This window comes from Eubalaena glacialis, chromosome 20 (genome assembly GCF_028564815.1).
Source record: "Eubalaena glacialis isolate mEubGla1 chromosome 20, mEubGla1.1.hap2.+ XY, whole genome shotgun sequence".
Lineage (NCBI taxonomy): Eukaryota > Metazoa > Chordata > Mammalia > Artiodactyla > Balaenidae > Eubalaena > Eubalaena glacialis.
Genome location: NC_083735.1, coordinates 23,542,093 through 23,564,776, shown reverse-complemented (window position 1 = coordinate 23,564,776; position 22,684 = coordinate 23,542,093). Strand labels below are relative to the sequence as shown.

Genomic DNA, 22,684 nt, shown 5'->3' with positions numbered 1-22,684 from the left:
TAAAAGAACAAGAAAGAAGAGTCAATTATATTAAATTTCTTTTGTAACTTCTTATTCATTTTTCAGTAGGCAGACTGTGTTATTTCCTCTAATTTGGGGGCTTTGGAAACTAGTATCTATTTTTGTAACAGTTTTATGTTTGATCGCCCTCAATAAACTAGGTACTTAAAGTATATAACACTGTACTAGGTAGGCACTGTAACACTCAGTAAGATTTTATAATTATATTTAAACCAGGAAAGACAAGATAATATCATAATAGTACAATGAAGATAAGAATTACAGAAAGCAGAATATAACACATGTAAGAACAGTTAATTAAAAGATCATTACTGTATGAACGATTTGTAATTTTCCCCATTTGATAGATTTCGGAGGAACCATAATTCCACACTGTTTATAGGAGTTTTAAGAAACCTTTGATCATAACACCCATAAGTCAGGTTTCCAACTTAACACTAAAAAAATTAAAGAAAATGGTTGTCTCTTTTCATGACACCTACCTCAACCCCACCAAAATAGGCTGATGGGCAGAGCCACAGGCTAAACTGCAAGCAAGGAAAGGCAGGAAAAGTATTCAGGCAAAGAAAATATTCCAAAGAGCCACTTAAAACAAGGGGCACAAAGTTTGTCTGTGAAAAGAGTTTATCAGTGGAAAGACATGGAAGAGGAAGAACAGAATGCAATGTCTATCTATTTGAACTTACCACTCAGAATCTGCTGCACTGCTTCGTTCCCCATCTGTGCTGCTGTAAAGCCTTGTAAAGAGATGATGGAGGGATCAGAGCCGTAACTCAGTAGCAGGCGGCAGGTCTGCAGGTGACCGGCAAGGGCAGCTCTATGCAAAGCAGTCTGACCAAGGGTGTCCAGTGCATTCATCTGAAAAATCATTGGGTGGGCACATGAGATCGAGCAGCTATTTTTGTTCCCTTTTACACCCTAGCGAATAAATTATGAGAAAAATCAACTGTCAAAGCTTTTTGAAAAATACCACAGACTATTCATTATTAATTCTTGCTCACTGATTCTAAGAAATGCCATCTTCTTAGTTGCCCTTCTCTGACCACCTTACTGAAAATTCTGACAAACCCATCCTTTCCCTGAACGACTGTCTTCCTGTCCATCCTCCACTCCCTGCCACTCTTCTCACAACTAGGGGTCTCTGTAAGGTCCCTGAGGGCTGGGACTCTTGCCTGATGTTCACTGCCTGCCACGTCGAAGATGCACATTAAATACTTTTGGATGAATGAGTTCTACCAAACTTGTTCCCGGAATATAAAGACAACAGAATAAGTAAGCAAACATAGTCAAAGTAATTAATTACATTTCTTTTCTAATTTTAGTAAATGATTATGATAGAATGCCCTAATTGAATTACACATTTAACCAAAAACCTGATTTGAAGATTCAAAGGTTCCATTTTTAAAACTTTGAAGAATTATATAGGAAGAATAATTTTAAGACTGTTAAGACAATGTTAAACTTTGGAATCATGTTTATAATTTGATCAAAACTAACGAGTCCTAACCTGTTTTCTAGGATACCCCAGTAAAGACTCTACTCTACTCAGACCAAAGTCCATGTCCATTGTACATGTTGCTTCTTTCAGAGAAGCCCTTTGTTCTGCCTTTCTGGATTATGAGATCCAGTGCAAGTCTCACCTTTTCTAAGAAATCTTCCTTGATTACTTGAAGCCTTGATGATTACTCCCTTTCTGAACACCTATGTCAATTCAGCACTATTTTATAAATTAGAACACAGGGATAGTGTTTGTTTACCAAGTAAAACTAAGGTTACTGAAATATGGAAAGTATTGTATAGGTTTTCTGGGTCCTCTAGAAAGCTCCTGTTAATGGTACATAGTAAATTCTCAAATATATGCTGGTTGGTTATTCAAAACGCTTGAGTACCCCCACCAAACACAAGATTAAGAAAAGAAAGGATTTAAGACAGTCTCCCTGTCTCCAGCTTTTCATTGTTGTAAGGCTGTGACACTTCAGGCAAGGGTTCAAATAAATTCTTTTTTTTTTTAATTTTTTAATTTTATTTTTTTTTATACAGCAGGTTCTTATTAGTCATCAATTTTATACACATCAGTGTATACATGTCAATCGCAATCACCCAATTCAGCACACACTACCCCCCCCGCGGCTTTCCCCCCTTGGTGACCATACGTTTGTTCTCTACATCTGTGTCTCAACTTCTGCCCTGCAAACTGGTTCATCTGTACCATTTTTCTAGGTTCCACATACATGCGTTAATATACGATATTTGTTTTTCTCTTTCTGACTTACTTCACTTTGTATGACAGTCTCTAGATCCATCCACGGCTCAACAAATGACCCAATTTCGTTCCTTTTTATGGCTAATATTCCACTGTATATATGTACCACATCTTCTTTATCCATTCATCTGTCGATGGGCATTTAGGTTGATTCCATGACCTGGCTATTGTAAATAGTGCTGCAATGAACGTTGGGGTGCATGTGTCTTTTTGAATTATGGTTTTCTCTGGGTATATGCCCAGTAGTGGGACTGCTGCGTCATATGACACTTCTATTTTTAGTTTTTTAAGGAACCTCCATAGTGGCTGTATCAATTTACATTCCCACCAACAGTGCAAGAGGGTTCCCTTTTCTCCACACCCTCTCCAGCATTTGTTGTTTGTAGATTTTCTGATGATGCCCATTCTAACTGGTGTGAGGTGATACCTCACTGTAGTTTTGATTTGCATCTCTCTAATGATTAGTGATGTTGAGCAGCTTTTCATGTGCTTCTTGGCCATCTGTATGTCTTCTCTGGAGAAATGTCTATTTAGGTCTTCTGCCCATTTTTGGATTGGGTTGTTTGTTTTTTTAATATTGAGCTGCATGAGCTGTTTATATATTTTGGATATTAATCCTTTGTCCGCTGATTCGTTTGCAAATATTTTCTCCCATTCTGAGGGTTGTCTTTTCATCTTGTTTATTGTCTCCTTTGCTGTGCAAAAGCTTTCAAGTTTCATTAGGTCCCATTTGTTTATTTTTGTTTTTATTTCCATTACTCTAGGAGGTGGATCAAAAAAGATCTTGCTGTGATTTATGTCAAAGAGTATTCTTCCTATGTTTTCCTCTAAGAGTTTTATAGTGTCCGGTCTTACATTTAGGTCTCTAATCCATTTTGAGTTTATTTTTCTGTATGGTGTTAGGGAATGTTCTAATTTCATTCTTTTACATGTAGCTGTCCAGTTTTCCCAGCACCACTTGTTGAAGAGACTGTCTTTTCTCCGTTGTATATCCTTGCCTCCTTTGTCATAGATTAGTTGACCATAGGTGTGTGGGTTTATCTCTGGGCTTTCTATCTTGTTCCATTGATCTATGTTTCTGTTTTTGTGCCAGTACCATCTTGTCTTGATTACTGTAGCTTTGTAGTATAGTCTGAAGTCAGGGAGTCTGATTCCTCCAGCTCTGTTGTTTTCCCTCAAGACTGCTTTGGCTATTCCAGGTCTTTTGTGTCTCCATACAAATTTTAAGATTTTTTGTTCTAGTTCCGTAAAAAATGCCATTGGTAATTTGATAGGGATTGCATTGAATCTGTAGATTGCTTTGGGTAATACAGTCATTTTCACAAAATTGATTCTTCCAATCCAAGAACATGGTATATCTCTCCATCTGTTGATATCATCTTTAATTTCTTTCATCAGTGTCTTATAGTTTTCTGCATACAGGTCTTTTGTCTCCCTAGGTAGGTTTATTCCTAGGTATTTTATTCTTTTTGTTGCAATGGTAAATGGGAGTGTTTCCTTAATTTCTCTTTCAGATTTTTCATCATTAGTGTATAGGAATGCAAGAGATTTCTGGGCATTAATTTTGTATCCTGCAACTTTACCAAATTCATTGATTAGCTCTAGTGGTTTTCTGGTGGCATCTTTAGGATTCTCTATGTATAGTATCATGTCATCTGCAAACAGTGACAGATTTACTTCTTCTTTTCCAATATGTATTCCTTTTACTTCTTTTTCTTCTCTGATTGCCGTGGCTAGGACTTCCAAAACTATGTTGAATAATAGTGGTGAGAGTGGACATCCTTGTCTTGTTCCTGATCTTAAAGGAAATGCTTTCAGTTTTTCACCATTGAGAATGATGTTTGCTGTGGGTTTGTCATATATGGCCTTTATTATGTTGAGGTAGGTTACCTCTATGCCCACTTTCTGGAGAGTTTTTATCATAAATGGGTGTTGAATTTTGTCAAAAGCTTTTTCTGCATCTATTGAGATGATCATGTGGTTTTTCTTCTTCAATTTGTTAATATGGTGTATCACATTGATTGATTTGCATATATTGAAGAATCCTTGCATCCCTGGGATAAATCCCACTTGATCATGGTGTATGATCCTTTTAATGTGTTGTTGGATTCTGTTTGCTAGTATTTTGTTGAGGATTTTTGCATCTATATTCATCAGTGATATTGGTCTGTAATTTTCCTTTTTTGTAGTATCTTTGTCTGGTTTTGGTATCAGGGTGATGGTGGCCTCATAGAATGAGTTTGGGAGTGTTCCTTCCTCTGCAATTGTTTGGAAGAGTTTGAGAAGGATGGGTGTTAGCTCTTCTCTAAATGTTTGATAGAATTCACCTGTGAAGCCATCTGGTCCTGGACTTCTGTTTGTTGGAAGATTTTTAATCACAGTTTCAATTCCATTACTTGTGATTGGTCTGTTTATATTTTCTATTTCTTCCTGGTTCAGTCTTGGAAGGTTATACCTTTCTAAGAATTTGTCCATTTCTTCCAGCTTGTCCATTTTATTGGCATAGAGTTGCTTGTAGTAGTCTCTTAGGATGCTTTGTATTTCTGCAGTGTCTGTTGTAACTTCTCCTTTTTCATTTCTAATTTTATTGATTTCAGTCCTCTCCCTCTTTTTCTTGATGAGTCTGGCTAATGGCTTATCAATTTTGTTTATCTTCTCAAAGAACCAGCTTTTAGTTTTATTGATCTTTGCTACTGTTTTCTTTGTTTCTATTTCATTTATTTCTGATCTGATCTTGATTTCTTTCCTTCTGCTAACTTTGGGGTTTGTTTGTTCTTCTTTCTCTAGTTCCTTTAGGTGTAAGGTTAGATTGTTTATTTGAGATTTTTCTTGTTTCTTGAGGTAGGCTTGTATAGCTATAAACTTCCCTCTTAGAACTGCTTTTGTTGCATCCCATAGGTTTTGGATCGTCGTGTTTTCATTGTCATTTGCCTCTAGGTATTTTTTGATTTCCTCTTTGATTTCTTCAGTGGTCTTTTGGTTATTTAGTAACGTATTGTTTAGCCTCCATGTGTTTGTGTTTTTTACGTTTTTTTCCCGTAATTGACTTCTAATCTCATAGCGTTGTGGTCAGAAAAGATGCTTGATATGATTTCAATTTTCTTCCATTTACTGAAGCTTGATTTGTGACCCAAGATGTGATCTATCCTGGAGAATGTTCCTTGCGCACTTGAGAAGAAAGTGTAATCTGCTGTTTTTGGATGGAATGTCCAGAAATATCAATTAAATCTATCTCGTCTATTGTGTCATTTAAATCTTGTTTCCTTATTTATTTTCATTTTGGATGATCTGTCCATTGGTTTAAGTGAGGTGTTAAAGTCCCCCACTATTACTGTGTTACTGTTGATTTCCTCTTTTAGAGCTGTTAGCAGTTGCCTTATGTATTGAGGTGCTCCTATGTTGGGTGCATATATATTTCTAATTGTTATATCTTCTTCTTGGATTGATCCCTTGATCATTATGTAGTGTCCTTCCTTGTCTCTTGTAACATTCTTTATTTTAAAGTCTATTTTATCAGATATGAGTATTGCTACTCCAGCTTTCTTTTGATTTCCATTTGCATGGAATATCTTTTTCCAGCCCCTCACTTTCAGTCTGTATGTGTCCCTAGGTCTGAAGTGGGTCTCTTCTAGACAGCATATATATGGGTCTTGTTTTTGTAACCATTCAGCAAGCCTGTGTCTTTTGGTTGGAGCATTTAATCCATTCATGTTTAGGTAACTATCGATATGTATGTTCCTATGACCATTTTCTTAATTGTTATGGGTTTGTTTTTGTAGGTCCTTTTCTTCTCTTGTGTTTCCCAGTTAGAGAAGTTCCTTTAGCATTTGTTGTAGAGCTGGTTTGGTGGTGCTGAATTCTCTTAGCTTTTGCTTGTCTGTAAAGCTTTTGATTTCTCCATTGAATCTGAATGAGATCCTTGCCAGGTAGAGTAATCTTGGTTGTAGGTTCTTGCCTTTCATCACTTTAAGTATATCATGCCACTCCCTTCTGGCTTGTAGAGTTTCTGCTGAGAAATCAGCTGTTAACCTTATGGGAGTTCCCTTGTATGTTATTTGTCTTTTTCCCTTGCTGCTTTCAATACTCTTTCTTTGTCTTTAATTTTTGCCAATTTGATTACTATGTGTCTTGGCGTGTTTCTCCTTGGGTTTATCCTGTATGGGACTCGCTGCGCTTCCTGGACTTGGGTGGCTATTTCCTTTCCCATGTTAGGGAAGTTTTCGACTATAATCTCTTCAAATATTTTCTCGGGTCCTTTCTCTCTCTCTTCTCCTTCTGGGACCCCTATAATGTGAATGTTGTTGCGTTTAATGTTGCCTCAGTTATTCTGCTATTGATTCCTTCTAGTGTAGTTTTCATTTCAGTTATTGTATTGTTCATCTCTATTTGTTTGTTCTTTAATTCTTCTAGGTCTTTGTTAAACATTTCTTGCATCTTCTCGATCTTTGCCTCCATTCTTTTTCCAAGGTCCTGGATCATCTTCACTATCATTATTCTGAATTCTCTTTCTGGAAGGTTGCCTATCTCCACTTCATTTAGTTGTTTTTCTGGGGTTTTATCTTGTTCCTTCATCTGGTACATAGCCCTCTGTCTTTTCATCTTGTCTATCTTTCTGTGAATGTGGTTTTTGTTCCAAAGGCTGCAGGATTGTAGTTCTTCTTGCTTCTGCTGTCTGCCCTCTGGTGGATGAGGCCATCTAAGAGGCTTGTGCAAGTTTCCTGATGGGAGGGACTGGTGATGGGTAGAGCTGACTGTTGCTCTGGTGGGCAGAGCTCAGTAAAACTTTAATCTGCTTGACTGCTGATGGGTGGGGCTGGGTTTCCCTCCCTGTTGGTTGTTTGGCCTGAGGGAACCCAACACTGGAGCCTACCTGGGCTCTTTGGTGGAGCTAATGGTGGACTCTGGGAGAGCTCCTGCCAAGGAGTACTTCCCAGAACTTCTGCTGCCAGTGTCCTTGTCCCCACGGTGAGCCACAGCCACATCCTACCTCTGCGGGAGATCCTCCAACACTAGTAGGTAGGTCTGGTTCAGTGTCCCCTGGGGTCACTGCTCCTTCCCCTGGGTCCCGATGCCCACACTACTTTGTGTGCGCCCTCCAAGAGTGGAGTCTCTGTTTCCCCCAGTCCTGTCGAAGTCCTGCAATCAAATCCTACTAGCCTTCAAAGTTTGATTCTCTAGGAATTCCTCCTCCTCTTGCCAGACCCCCAGGTTGGGAAGCCTGACGTGGGGCTCAGAACCTTCACTCCAGTGGGTGGACTTCTGTGGTATAAGTGTTCTCCAGTCTGTGAGTCACCCACCCAGCAGTTACGGGATTTGATTTTACTGTGATTGTGACCCTCCTACCGTCTCATTGTGGCTTCTCCTTTCTATTTGTATTTGGGGTATCTTTTTTGGTGAGTTCCAGCGTCTTCCTGTCGATGATTGTCCAGCAGCTAGTTGTGATTCTGGTGCTCTCACAAGGGGGAGTCAATAAATTCTTAATGGTGTTCACAAGATTCACCATGAAATGCTGACAAATTTAATTATATCACATTTGCCAGCAGAAAAATGACTGTTTATACATAAACAACATAAAAGCATAGCCATTAGCATGTATTAATGGAAAACACAAGTGGTCAAAATAAACTTCTTGAATTTTTCTGTGAATATTTCTGTTATGTCCTCATCACAGGAGAAAAACTTTAAGAACAGTCTAATCATTAACATTTTTCTGGAAATTGGATAAGACACCCACTAAATTATTCAATTATAGTGATGGAAATCCATAATCCAGCTCATTAAATCATGGGAACATAGTTTCAGAACTACTACTCTGAAATACAGATCTTACCAAGTTATTCCTCAGCCCAAACTCAGTGACTCTTCAGTGCCTTCACATAAACTTGAATCCTTCAGCATGTCATTAAAGACCATCTGTAATTTACTTTTACACCACCTCTCCTACCTCTCTTTCCACTATATTTTTTCATCACAATCTGATAGGCCTGCTATGCTCCAGCTTTATTAGATTACCCTGGAGCCCCATTTTCTGAAGGTGTTAGTTTCTAAAGTCATCGTGAAAGGTAAAATTTGCCTTTGGCTAACATTATCCTTGAAGATACCTTAGCAATGCAATGGTAGAGACAGATGTAAAGTTTCTCAGTAAATCCAACACCAGCCAGTTTCACTTCCAGTGTCTAAGCAGATCAACTGAACACCAGATAAAATACAGACAGTACTTTTAAACATTAACAACACACTATGTGTAAGAAGCGGTTCTCTCTATTAATATGCATGGTGGAACTGAGCGTAATATAGAACACTGCAGATTCACTTCTTCCACCTCTTACTCATTCTGGGACATGCACTCATGGAGTGAAATACTGAGCAAAAATCACCACTCACTAATATAAGGAAGGGATGCAACTACCATTTACTAAGCACTTGCTAATATTAGATGCTACATGTAAATTGTAAGCTACTTAAAAGCAGAGACTATGACTTAACCTTAAATGTAACTCTTCCCTCTACCCTAAAGTACAAGAGAGACCAGTGTAACACAAAATTCTTTGCTTTAGTAAATGTATATATTTTTCCTTATGAAATAATTCTTCCCTCAAATTTGAAATAGTTTCACAGCAACAAAAGAATATCCAGTGGAGTGCTTCATCTGACAACAAAGCTGAAGCACTACAAGAAGTCATAGAAAAGTATCAGCGAATAATATAATAGAAGCACTCATTCCATGGAAATAAGTAGAATAAAGAAACTAGAGGGACTTCCTTGGGGGTCCAGCAGTTAAGACTTCGCCTTCCAATGCAGGGGGGGCAGGTTCAATCCCTGGTCAGGGAGCTAAGATCCCACATGCCTCGTGGCCAAAAAACCAAAACATAAAACAGAAGCAATACTGTAACAAATTCAATAAAGACTTTTAAAGAATGGCCCACATCAAAAAAAAAAAAATCTTAATAAAAAAAAGAAACTAGAAAAATTTGGTGAGACTTTGTACAACCCACTTAGAAAGAACGACAATCAATAATAGGGAAATATTAAACAGATATTCTGTAAGTGTTTTTGTGAAGAAGAATTATTCCTCGCTAGAAGCAAATGTCAGAAATTTCTCCAATTCCCTGGTCTCAGGGCTCCGGGCTTGCCCGTCTCAGGTCATTAAGATGACTGCGGCAGCCGTGCTGCACCAGCGCCAGGCAGTCTCAACCAAGGCCAAAAGGGAAGTTGCCGACATCTATTTTAAAAGAGAAGAAACCTTTCTCAGCGAACATTTCCTTATGGTTGGGGCCAGAGATGGTTTGTGGGCCCATGCCTTTACCAGGCACTAGTAAGGACGAGATGAGATCACCAGAGCTGTCTCAGACCCTCAAGTTCCTCTATCTGAACAAAACAGAGCTCTACGGAAGGACTTGGCAAGCTTTGATCTGCGGGCCAGCTCCAACCTACTGGTTTTGTGTGGCCTGCAAGCTAAGAATGGTTTTTACATTTTTAAATGGTTACATTTTAAATGGCTATATAAGTACCTACATAAAATCCTCTATTTTGTCTCTTGGCCCACAAAGCCTAAAATATTTACTACGTGGACTTTTAAGAACACATTTACTGAAAAATGATTACTGGATGGGAAATCGACTCTCTGCTTGAGTCATTACAGATCTTTAAATTGACTCAAAATTGAAAAAAGAAAAATCAAGGTCCCTAACTCCCTCTCATATCTAACTTGATCAACACCCTTAAGGTTCTACCTTTATTTATCAGTCAGTCATGGGATAGAATCAGGGCTCTCTATAAAGTGAGCAATCTAATTTTTTCCTCCAAATATTCTGAAGTGGTTCAAGGCACAGAAGTACAAAATGTGTGTGATAAATTTATTCCTGGAGGGCAGCAGTAACTATGTGATATGACTAGAGATCAATCCCCGTCCCCCGATTTTTTAAATGAGTCACCTGGCAGGGTTTGTGTTGCTGCCCTAGTTCAGTTTCACAGTGAAGAAGGGTGATATATTGGAGCCAGTATAATTTTATTTTGTTGTGATCCCAGAGAATTGTAGGGAACTCTCACTGTTTAAAGGGAGTTCTCCTAAGTTTGGATTTATTACTCTAATCTCCACCATTCTGTAAGTTACATAAATGGTAAATGACAATAATTCACTCTATTGGTGGAGAAATAACAGGAAAAGATTAAATGACCTGTGCAGGTCATCCACAAAATCAATGCTGGAAACACTGAAAAAAAAGGGCCAACTCAAGTACAGAATATAGTCCAGAAGCTAGAATATCTCTGACACAACACTGTTCTTCGTCCTCTTGCCTTTGATGACTGTGACTCACGCTGTGATAATTCTTCACTCAGGGAAAAAACTTAGGCTCAACAACATTCAAAATATTCTTTATATATGAGTCAAACTCTTAAAAAGCAGAGAGACAAAACAAATATATAGTCTAGTATTATACATATAATTAAGTGCCTAAATGGTCATTCAAACTGAGCTAACCAAATAAATGACATTGCCGCTCACAAGGAATCTTCTAAGAACTTTCAAGTTATACAGCTATGTATATGTATTGCTGTCCATGAGTTTTGTTTTCAACCTAAAAAATTTATTTGACAGATTGATTTTATATACAGCAGCATTAATTTATTCTTCATATTTTAAATAGATACAACTTTAATTCTTAATATATATGTATTATTTGGAATTACCAGCATACTTACTGAAGAAATTCGGGAATGTTGGGACTAATGAAGTCTTTTTTAAGACACAGTTCTATTTTCCTCTATCCCAATCTCCACCACAAGGATATGATAGAGGATGTCTTCAAAGACGCTTAGCATTCAGCACTAAAGAGATCTATTTTCTCTTAAGTACAGAAATTGCCTCAAATAAGAAAAATGTTATACTTAATGTGTTACACCTCAACTGTGGTAATTAATGGTTAGAACTGGCTTAAGATACAAATTCAGAAGGTGTGAGAATAATAACAGATGTCTGGCAGTTTTAAAGACAAACATTCTTTTTTTTTTGTATCTGGAGATAACAAGCTGAGGTATGTATCTTTATTTCTATTTGAATAGTAAGAATGACTTTCCTAAAGAGGATAATTTGATAAAATGATATAAAACCACAATGGTATGGGCCTGAAATGTATAGGATATAAAATTATGATTAAAAAATGCCAAAAACAGTTTTAGAAACCAGCAAGCAGACTATAAGGAAATGGTTAAGGGGACTCTTTCAAAAATCAGTGTGAACAGCTTAGTCTCAACAGCTAACTATGAGGCTGAGTTCACCTCTCGCCTAAACTTCAGCTATCATTGTCCACATCACTCATTTGGTAATTCATCATGAATTGTTCTGTGACATTTCTGTACTTAGGCATGTAGACTCACATTATAATTTTACGTTAACTATGAACATACGTACATCCCAAACTAAACCTGATTTCAAGTAATCTGAGAGTTGAAAACAGTCTCTATATTATTTTAGCTAGAGTGACAATTTTTTTTTTCTGCCCAAATCAGGATACTTTGAAATTAAAAGCAAACAATAGTTAAAAACAAAACTAACAGGCATTAATAAAATCTACAATAGAAGGATAAAGACAGGAATCTGAAACAGGTCTACGCCCTGGTAGACAGAGACTACAACCTAGGGAACAGGTAGGTGGCAGGCATACTGTAATCTTTTTAGCTTGAAGGTAAGAAACATTAACTCGGGGCTTCCCTGGTGATGCAGTGGTTGACAATCTGCCTGCCAATGCAGGGGACATGGGTTCGAGCCCTGGTCTGGGAAGATCCCACAAGCCACGGAGCGGCTGGGCCCGTGAGCCACAACTACTGAGCTTGCGCATCTGGAGCCTGTGCTCCGCAACAAGAGAGGCCGCAATAGTGAGAGGTCCGCGCACCGCGATGAAGAGTGGCCCCCACTTGCCGCAACTAGAGAAAGCCCTCACACAGAAACGAAGACCCAACACAGCCATAAATAAATAAATTAATTAATTAAAATGGAGATTTCTTAAAAAAAAAAAAAGAAACATTAACTCGACATCATCCCTTTTTATAAAAATCTTAAAAAGCTAATTTTGTTGAATACTGCTAAATGATTATGCCAAATATTATACATATACCTTGAGTCTACAGATTTCTGTAATTGGTTTTCTAAGAGAAAGTAGTTTCCTAGGACGTTATCTATCTTCCTGAAGCAGGATTTGTTCATGCCGTCTGCCTATTCAAAATTTCCAGTGGCTCTCCAAGTACCATGAGAACAAACCAAAGCTCTCCAGCTGAGACCAGCAAGACCTTCTTCCAGCATATCTTTTCAAATTTTCACCATCCCCCATGGACTACCTATTACTCCACCTACTGAACTAACTAATCATAACTTCTGACTAAAAAACTCCTTTGCTTTCCTGATTGAGTCATTATTTAAAATGTATTCTTTGTATTTTGTCTATTTCTATATATCTAATTCTTGGACATTCTTAGCTTAAATTCTATTTTCTTCATGGAATTTCTCCATTCTTTCCCCTAGCCTGCCACCACTAACAGAAGTAATTGGTCTTTCCTCTGAATAGCAATCTACCTGTACTTTCCAATCTGTATAACAGATATTCAAGTAGACTGTGTTAGACAAGACTATTTTTAGATTTTAAGTCCCTTAAGATAAAGAATCTTTATCAAATTCAAACTTCCTATATACCTCATAGTAACAAGTGCAATACCTTGCACACCGGCTGTTTGAAAATGGTTGGTAAATGGAGGGCTCAAAAGAATGACAAATTAGTAAATTCTGATGATAAAGAATACCGTTTTCAACATACTACTCTGTATACTGAACAAACATTAGAGACTATCAAACTATTCTCTAACCAAAAACCATGCATTTCTTCTTCCTCTAGAAATTTGGAGGGAAAAAAGTTAAATGCCTGTGTTGATAGAATTGTTTAATATTGAAAAAAACTGATTCACTTTATCTATAATAAAAGTATAATTTGTTTTTACAGATATTTACAGGCCATCGTTATCCACAGTGGGATACACACAGTTAAAAGTATCTCCTGTGAGGAATGAAATAAACAAAATAACCACAAATTTAATTCTTAGCTAGAATTCTGCTACAGTAATCAATATTTTACTCTAATAGGTTTTTAATCCTTTAATGTGTTATGAACCCACCAGAGTATGGAATTTGTCTAAGAAGTTAAATTTTAATATAATTTGAGAAACATGAAACTAGATTAATGTTCACTAGCCAAACTTGAGTATTATTATTTGTAAACCTTCAACATTCAATGGAATTTTAAAAGGAACAATCAAGTTCTCTGAAAAGAGGTATATTATATTATAATGGTGCATACTTTCTTTGCTTTCTTAAAGGGGTACTTACCTTGCCCACATGCCCTAACTGTCAGAGAAATAAGTTGCAGAGAGCATAGCTGATTAGACTCGAGGTGCCAATCCCATGGCTGTGCTGAACAAACTGAAGTCTTATTCATACGCTCCCTTTCTCATCCCTGAGACTTGGGAGAGATGGCAGCTGCAGATGGTGTATTTTTAAGCCAAAGGCTTATAACGTAGGGGCTGCAAAGACCATATTTGGGCCATAGAGAAGTAAAACAGAAAAATATAGTCTATAAAAAGAAGAATGAAGCAGATGAACAAAGACTAGCAGAGAAAAGAAAGCCACACAATCTCAGAAAGAGAGAGACAGACACAGAGAGAGAATGGCAGCCAAGGTAACAGTTTCCAAACTTGTTGTTCCAGCTCTTAACCACATGGTTATCTCATAGAATTACTAAGCAGGCATGTATATAAATAAGTATAAAACAGATTTCTACTTATGTCTAATCTAGATTCAGTCGATCTAACTGAACAGTAACTAAAATGTCTCTGAGACACTGGCCCCTTTGGACTTTATTTTGATATGATCAAACCTCAGATATTATTTGAACTATAAAAGCTACTTTGGATCTATATCTTTAAAAGCACTTTAACACCTTTGGGCTAATAGAATCTGCTTATCAATCCACCTCTAGAAGAGCATTAATAAAATCCTTAAAATAAGCTAACACATTTCTCCCAAGTGAGCAAAGCTCTTGATCACTCTCAATATGAGAAATAAGCCCATTAAATGCCAATGACTATTGACACAATTTCTTCTTACATACATTATAAATAAATCTGTCAAATTAAGACATACGAACATCAAAAAAAAGTTTTCATGTTTCACACATTTAACAGATGCTCACTAATGACAAAATAGCAGTGCTTTCATGTATGAAAAAAAAGCACTTCTGAATTAAACCTTTTGTATCTGCGGTATTAATAATACCGTATGCAATTGGGGCTTAGGTTGTACTTAATAATGATAGCAAACAAGGCAGAAGCAATAGAATGCAGAATGCCAGGGTACATTAACAATAATAAAGAAAAAAGGATAAAATCTTCATGTCTTTCCCATTTAGGCTTTACAGTAATCTTGTGAAGCAGGGGGTTGGTAGAGATAATTATTAATTTTTTAAGATACAGAAGTTTGCTCCTATAAAAGTGGATTTCTCAAAAAAGTTGGTTAATAACCCCATTTTCTTATAACCATCCTTTCCTTAAGAGTCATTTGTTTTCTGTCCTTTTGCTAAATATTGCCTGCTTGCCTCCCTGGACCCACATCCACCCTCCACCCTGCTCTGTGTCCTGGGAAAATCACATGTATGGATCACATCAATGGGCTCTTTTGGTCTTTAACTTTTCGCTGTATGTGGCCAGTGGGAAGTAATGACAAGGGGACTGGTGGGAAGGAGAAGACTGAGGAGTATGGATTAGATATAGCCTTTACCAAAGGCTACAGATGCTGTCAGGTGGCCTGCTCTATATAGCTCCCCTGTTCCTTGCCCCTTCAGGCCCAGGATGATGATAGCTCCCACTTGCTGCTGGTACTACCTCATCCCTTGTTGATTTCCTAAACCTTGCCCACACCTTTGTATATAATTCCTTTATTAAACTTTCCTCAAATTACCCACTTTGAGTGTGCTATTTATTGCCAAGACCCTAACTAATACAACTTTCTACCTCTATATCTTTGGAACACTTCCTTCAAAAGCTACCAAGGCCCTTATGTGAAAATTGCCAAATTAAATGGATCGTCTACCTTGGTTTCTCTCTGCAGCACTAATCACCTGTTCCTTCTTCACACTCCGTTGCACTCAGTAGACACCATGATAAGCCTTTCAGTTTCCTCTTCCCACTACTGTTCCACAAACATGAGTAATCCTCAAAGGTTATTCCTTGACTCTCAACTCATCTCTCCATATTCTCTACCAGGAACCTTCCTCATTCCCACAATGTATGATCACTATGTCAATGGCTTCCCAGTAGATCTTTCTAATCCTAAACTCTCTTTCATACTCTAGTGCTATATTTCCAACCACTAGTTTTATTTAATGTCCCTCTATCATATTAACTCCAAGTACAAAATCATTACCAAGACATAGGACACCAGTATTTCTTTCTAGCTTTCTTACTTCCTTAATTGTACCACCATTTTCTAAGTTTATTCCAGCACCCAATTCATTTCCAAGTACCACCATTTTCTAAGTCTATTCCAGCACCCAATTAGTCTTTCCAAATGGCTTTCGTCTTTCTCTTCCTTTTTCATTACTGATGCCACTAAATTGGTTCAGGATTAGCTTCAAGTTTGGTAACTGCCTTAACTTCCAAACTATTTCCCACAGTATCCAGCACACAATCTTTATCATTTTACAACTCAATGTTGAGCTAGTGGATCAAAACAAATTATAAAGGAATTATATACATGTCTTAAATAAAATTTAGATAATTAAGGGAAATATATAGTATATAAGTTTGAAAAGACGAATACAGAAAAAAATACAATGCTCATACTTACTAGTAATCAAAGTATTGTTTGTATGCCACGTACTATACAACATACATATATATATAAGCTCATTTAATTTTTACCAAAAAAAAAAACAAACGAACAAAAAACCACCCTTGTGGGGGAGGTATTAATACCCACATATCACCAATGAGTCAACTGAGGTTCAGAGAAATTAAGTCCACGGTCATAAAACTAGAAAGTGGAAGATTCTAAACTGAAAACTATATCTGTCTGTTACATACACAATATGCTTAACTTGCAGAGTGAACCTGAACTTTGTATTTATTACCAAGTTTTACACAAAAGAATGCTTTGGCTTATATAAATATTACTAAGTTCTATCTGTCTAAGTAAGACAAATTAGTTAATGGCATTAGATCTCCCTACCAAATTCTCTGCCTTTTCTGATTTAGTAGTCTTAGCTTGAGAACTAGGTTCATCACGAGGAGGGGAAGACAGCAGAATGGAAGAAGCAGCGTAAGAGGGCTGAATCCTAACTCAGGAGTGGGGCTGCTTGTCCAGAAGGTGCTTTTAGAATCAAATGGAAACAATGAGTCCTTCAAAAATCAAATTGAAACCACAAGTTCCCCAGAAGGAACACTAGGCAAGCAAACATTAGGGCCCAACAGTAGCTACGTTGGGTCTTCACAGGGAGCTTTTACTAATGCATTAGTCACCAGATAAACTAGCCCTGAGGGATAGCAGTCTGTCTTGGGACCGGGAAATGAGTGAATGCTAGGATGGAAATTTGTATCTATTTGTTCCTAACCCTGATTAAATATGATTTTTTTTCCCATTTAAAGTGCCGAGTCACAGAAGTTCTCAATTTTGTTGAACTGAAGTGGAAGGACTAGGGAAGATATACTAGTCTAAAAGGCATTCTACATCACTGGCAGGGCGGTTAAAATTATACATGCCCCACTGATGAATTGCGACCTTATTGATGAGAATGTACTGTGAACATGAAGGGCAGAAAAAAGATTTAGAACCACAGACCTAGAGTAATGCTGACTAGGATAGGTTATATAAAATAATGTTATTTCTCATTGAACCTTCAGGAAACAAAATGACTCATAGGAGACAACAAATAGATACTTTCCCAAAATGAAGGGCATTATTCATGGTTGTTCAAGAACATTATAAATGCCATAAGATATTTTTAAAAATAGGTAAATGATAAACATACCATGCTCTTAAGTGTAGCAGAAAGCCTACTTAGCTTATTATTTTGCTTGATAGAACAACAAGACATTATTTATGTAACAGTGCAGTAGTTGTACCCTGAAAATAGGTAATAAATCTGTAGAACTCTGTTCCTTTCATTCCAGCTCATCCTGACTGTTCAATTAAAAACATCAACTGTCCTTTTAAAGCAAGGATATACAAATTTTTTTGGATCATGCACCTTAGGAGTAAAAAAATGTTTTAAGAACCATCTCAGTATACATTTATGTACATTTGTAAATTATAACCAAGCAGGGCTAAACTAATACATAATAAACATATATAAAATTTATACAAAAAAAATTACAAAGGATGGGAAAGAGATGAAACAATTAAAAATTTAAAAAAATTTTAAATTATTAGTCATACAGAATATCATTTGGCTCAATTAAAAAAAACTTTAAAAAATCTTATAAAAATTATGTTGTAGATTTGAGGGTCTGATTCTAAGTTCATTTTCAATAGTTGGTCCCATTGGCTAGATTAGCTAAAAAGATTTCACATAGATATGTAGTGCCACTGGAAAAAGTGCATTGTTAGCAAAGCCTTCTAAATCACAATGCTTATTTTCTAATGTAATTTACTAATTATGCTAAGGCTTTAACTGAATTCTGCTAGTAAAATTACATTTTTCTTGATTCTTGCAAACTTATTATGAGGTGTTGCATTAAAATATTTTTAATAGGTTCAAAAACTACCTGAACACAAATTTTAAAAAAAACCAAAAACTTTAAAACAGGTTAGAAAATCCTGTTGCCCAGTTTTTAAATTATATAGATATGACAGATGGGTGATAAATATACATCATTTTTTGGCAACAAAATCACAAAACAGTGGATATTTTCTAAAAATCTATTTTCAAAATGTCCTCTTCATCTGTTAAAGTTCCTTTTAAAGAGAAGTTACTTTCTCATTCACTCTAAAATATATAACTTTCACCTTTAAGGTTCTGATTATGTTTCTCTTTAAAAAAAAATGTACCTACATACAAGTAATAGTCATCTGTCACCATAGAACTATCAGCAAATTTTGAACTCCCTTATTTTCATTAAAAAAAAAAAAAAAAGGCACAACAACTAAGTATGTCAACCTGAAAATCCTGATTCATGAAATAGCCAGATAAACTTTTTATGCTATAAGACTGTCATGGTCATTCCCTCTGATTTTCAACAACGGTATTTATCAAGATTCTACCATTTAGGATAATATCCATAAATCTACTCATGTAAAGTGCAATGTGTCACAAAGTGCTGAAAGTGAGCAGACGAGTGAGTGTATCACGGTCAATCCCCCCCCAACACAACTCGTGTTCTTCCTCACGAAACACCTTGGGCTCTGACATGACTCAGAGAGGCTGACACATGGACATAATGAGAGTGCCAGCATCAGTCTATGTATGAAATATTAGTACAGTAAGTCCCCTACATATAAACCTTCAAGTTGTGAACTTCCAAAGATGCGAACGTGCGTTCCCATGTCCAATCATGTAAGTTAGTTCACATGTCTGGCATACATTGTTACATGCATGCATCCTCTACAAGTGGTTGTGCTTTTGTATACTTTAAAGTACTGTATAGAGTACAGTAGTACAGTATCATTATTTCAAGCCCAGGATGTCTGGAAGCAAGCATAAAAAGCAGTGGTGATGTAGCTGGTACTACCTAAGAAGCACCAGCGGTTGTACTGTACTACTGTACTTTTCAAGGTACTGTACTGTAAGATTACAAATGTTTTCTTTATTTTTTGTTTGTTTTTTATGTGTTACTTGTGTGAAAAGGATTATAAACCTATTACAGTACAGCACTATACAGCCGATTGTGTTAGTTGGGTACCTAGGCTAACTTTGTTGGACTTAACAAATTAGACTTACGAACATGCTCTTGGAACAGAACTTGTTTGTACGTAGGGGACTTACTGTAGATCTTAAATTCTTCATTCGTAAATAAATTACTATTTTAATAAATCAAAATTCTAATATTTTTTTCCTACGCCCAATGGCTCATCTTGTATGTTCCATAGAGTGTCTGCACCCTACTTTGGGGACTCCTGCTTTAAAGTATTCACTCTTGAGGATTTAAAAATCTGCAAGTTCAAGTACTTCCGAAAAACAACCAGTTTGCTTCCTTCAAGCAAACTTTCCTCAAGCAATTTATGGAGTCATGGAGTTGCAGATAATGTCACTCAGACAATGCCAAAAAAAATGGTTATTAAAATTTTATTTCTTTATATTAAGGTTATTTGAGAGAATTATTATCATTACCAGTTTGAAGGAACAAATGTTCTTTAAAATAGGTAGCAATATTTTACCTATCATTTACATAAATTACTTTCTGATAAACCATAATTGATGTTGACTACCAAAATATATCAATTCCAGTATTAAGGTAAAACAATGTAAAGCTGAAATGTATTTCAAATGATAAGACCATAGCCACATTTATTGCTTTATAGAAGAATGATAGTAAAGTACAATATAAAACACAGGTAATTATCTCTATTAGTAACAAGATTTAAACCAGCTTTAAAGGAGAACCTATGAATTCAAATACATGCTAACAGTCCTTTATAAGATTAATTTCTTCCGGAGAATCAGAGAGAAGAGGAATAGTCTTAAGTGCAGCTAGCTACTCAATGCCAAGGTTGGCACCTTATCTCAGGCATGAGCCTTACCTTTGCTCCATGTTTATGTAGAACTTCCATGACATCATTGTGGGCCCTTTCTGCTGCAACGTGCAGGGGCGTCATGAAACTATGGAGAGGAGGAAAGGAAAAGGTAATCTCCTAACCTGTACCACACTTGCCCTTTAAGAAGTGAGCAACTCCTTCTGCAACTGCACTTACTCTTTATTTTTTTCATTAACATTTGCTCCTTTTCTAAGTAACAATTCTGTCACTTGTTTGCGTTTGGGATGCAGGGAGGCCACAGCACAGTGCTGTAAAGTAAAGAAAACCAAGTGAATAAAATAAACTTCTATGTAAAAATAGATTTCTGAATTGAATAGCACCTGCTGACTATTTAAAACACTATTATCTCAAAACATATATTTTAACATTATGGAGATGACCAAAATTCCTCCTAAATACACTGGGAGTATAAAACATAAGCCTTTAAACCAAGGTGAAATTATACTCTCAGTTAGAGACTTCGTTTCTTTCCCTTTAGCCAATAAGTAATTATCCAGTATATATTTACTTGAAGGTATCAGAATACTGCCTCTCCAAAGCTGCAGATATCTATAACTGAATTACTCAATCCTTCAGTAGGCTGTCAGCCACATAGATCAATATTTCTCAAGCTCTTTCCCAGAGGTACTCCTAGCACTACAGGAGAATAAGTCCATACGCCCAGGGACAGGTAAGAAGGTAACAGACTTGAAGGAGCTTAGAGGGAGAAGTATTCTCAGAAATTTTATGTTTTATCCTCTATTTATACAACTTTTGCATTCAACTTCATTTTATATTCATGTTTGTATTAAAACTGAAAAAGTAAGAAAACTACGTACTAATGAATAGAATGAACACTCTAAAAAAGCAGGTCAGGTTCATTCTGTGGCTTTGAGTGTCTCCTGGCAGAAATGCTGTGTAGCTTGAATGCATCTAAACCCCAGCATGAGAGCCATATTCTGAGCATACATACAGTTGGCCTATTTTGGTTTGGTAACTCTTATAATGTTGTTTTTAGCAGGTACTGCCTACAGTTTGACCCTTTTGTGCCAGATATAAAGAATGTTAACTGAAGCAGATTTAGAGGTCTGTGATAGAAGCATCACTTATGCTTAAATTCTGAATTCAGGTGTAATCCAACCAGCCCTATACCTGAAACTTAATGTGGTCAATGACAAGGAAAACAGAACAATCTTTCTGAAAGTACATTAGAAGAAAAAACATGAATAGTTTTAAAAACAATTTGTACAGTCTGGAACAAAAAAATTCCTAACCTTACCATTTTTCTATAATGAATATAACAATTCTTTGACTACAATTGCTCAAAAGGATGATGCAAGTATCTTTGAAAATAATTTAATCGTTGATAGAAAGCAAAGACAGTATTTATCTAGCAACCACAAGAAAAAGAAGATTCTATAGAGAAAAATCACATCTTGTATTTCATGAGAGCACTGGCCACAAAAGTACATTTGTTATAATATGGTTGGGTAAAGACAAAAGTAAAAATAATTTTCAGATTAAGGTTGAGCCAATGTCTATTCTCTCATCCATGAAAGCAATTATCTCCCTAACCAAATTTAAAAATCAACGCAACCAATATTAAAATGCAAATTCCTGGCACTTCAGATACTAAAGTTACCTTAATGTTTCTGAAATGAAAATCGTATTTTGCATTTACACGACTATTACAGACCCAAGGAATGGATTAACAATAAGATCTTACCAGTGCAGTTTCATGAGACTGTGGTTGTTTGAAATTAATGATTTCCAAAGCAAGTGTTTTTTTAACTTTCGCTAGGTCTGCTTCTCTGGCTGCTTGTAGTAAAGAATGACCTTTAAATTCATCTGTTAATGAAATAATGGTTGACATATAAATATTTAAAATCTATAAAACTCGTTAGCATGATTATAAATAAAGTAGAAAAATTATTAATTTTTTTTTTTAATCAGTCATCAATTTTATACACATCAGTGTATACATGTCAATCCCAATCACCCAATTCAGCACACCACCATCCCCACCCCACCGCAGTTTTCCCCCCTTGGTGTCCATACATGAAAAATTATTAATTTTACACATTCCTCTATTTTAGCAACAGCAACAACATGACAATATGATGATAAAGGTGCGAAGGATGAGGGTGTAGGTTAATGAAAAATTTTGAAATAAGACTATTTTCTACTCAGAGTTCATAAAGATACTCACTCCAGCAAAGTTTTAAAACAAGCAACCTAAACGTTCACCAAATAGAAACCAGTTAAATAATTTGTGAACGCTTATACACTGGAATACTTTATAACTCTTAAACAAAAAGACAGATCTATATATATACGGACATGAAAGTATATATTATTAAATGAAAATTCAAGTAGCAAATGAGGAGGATAGGCTGACCCCTTTTTTTGGTACTGTTACTACTTCTACTGCCACCATAACTAAATATAACTAATGATATAAAAAAGACATTTAGAGAAATATTCACCAAAATATTAATAGTGATTATGTCTTGACACAGAGAAGGGAAGAACTGAATTATGTGGGAAGTGCCAGAGTCTGAAAAATTTTCAAAGAACAGTTAATGTTTATTTATTATTTGTATAAGCAAGTAAGAGATTTTTAAAAAGCC

General features: G+C 36.2%; 1 protein-coding gene across 1 annotated transcript in view; it reads right to left on the bottom strand.

Moving 5' to 3' along the window:
- The window catches only part of TNKS (tankyrase), a 179,374-nt gene that overhangs the window by 40,969 nt on the left and 115,721 nt on the right, over positions 1 to 22,684 (bottom strand). The window contains exons 9-12 of the mRNA XM_061177564.1: positions 21,781 to 21,902; positions 20,232 to 20,323; positions 20,061 to 20,139; positions 708 to 879 (exon numbers count right to left, since the gene is read on the bottom strand). Of these exons, the coding sequence (XP_061033547.1) occupies positions 708 to 879; positions 20,061 to 20,139; positions 20,232 to 20,323; positions 21,781 to 21,902 (465 nt within the window). The remainder of the gene's footprint in view (positions 1 to 707; positions 880 to 20,060; positions 20,140 to 20,231; positions 20,324 to 21,780; positions 21,903 to 22,684) is intronic.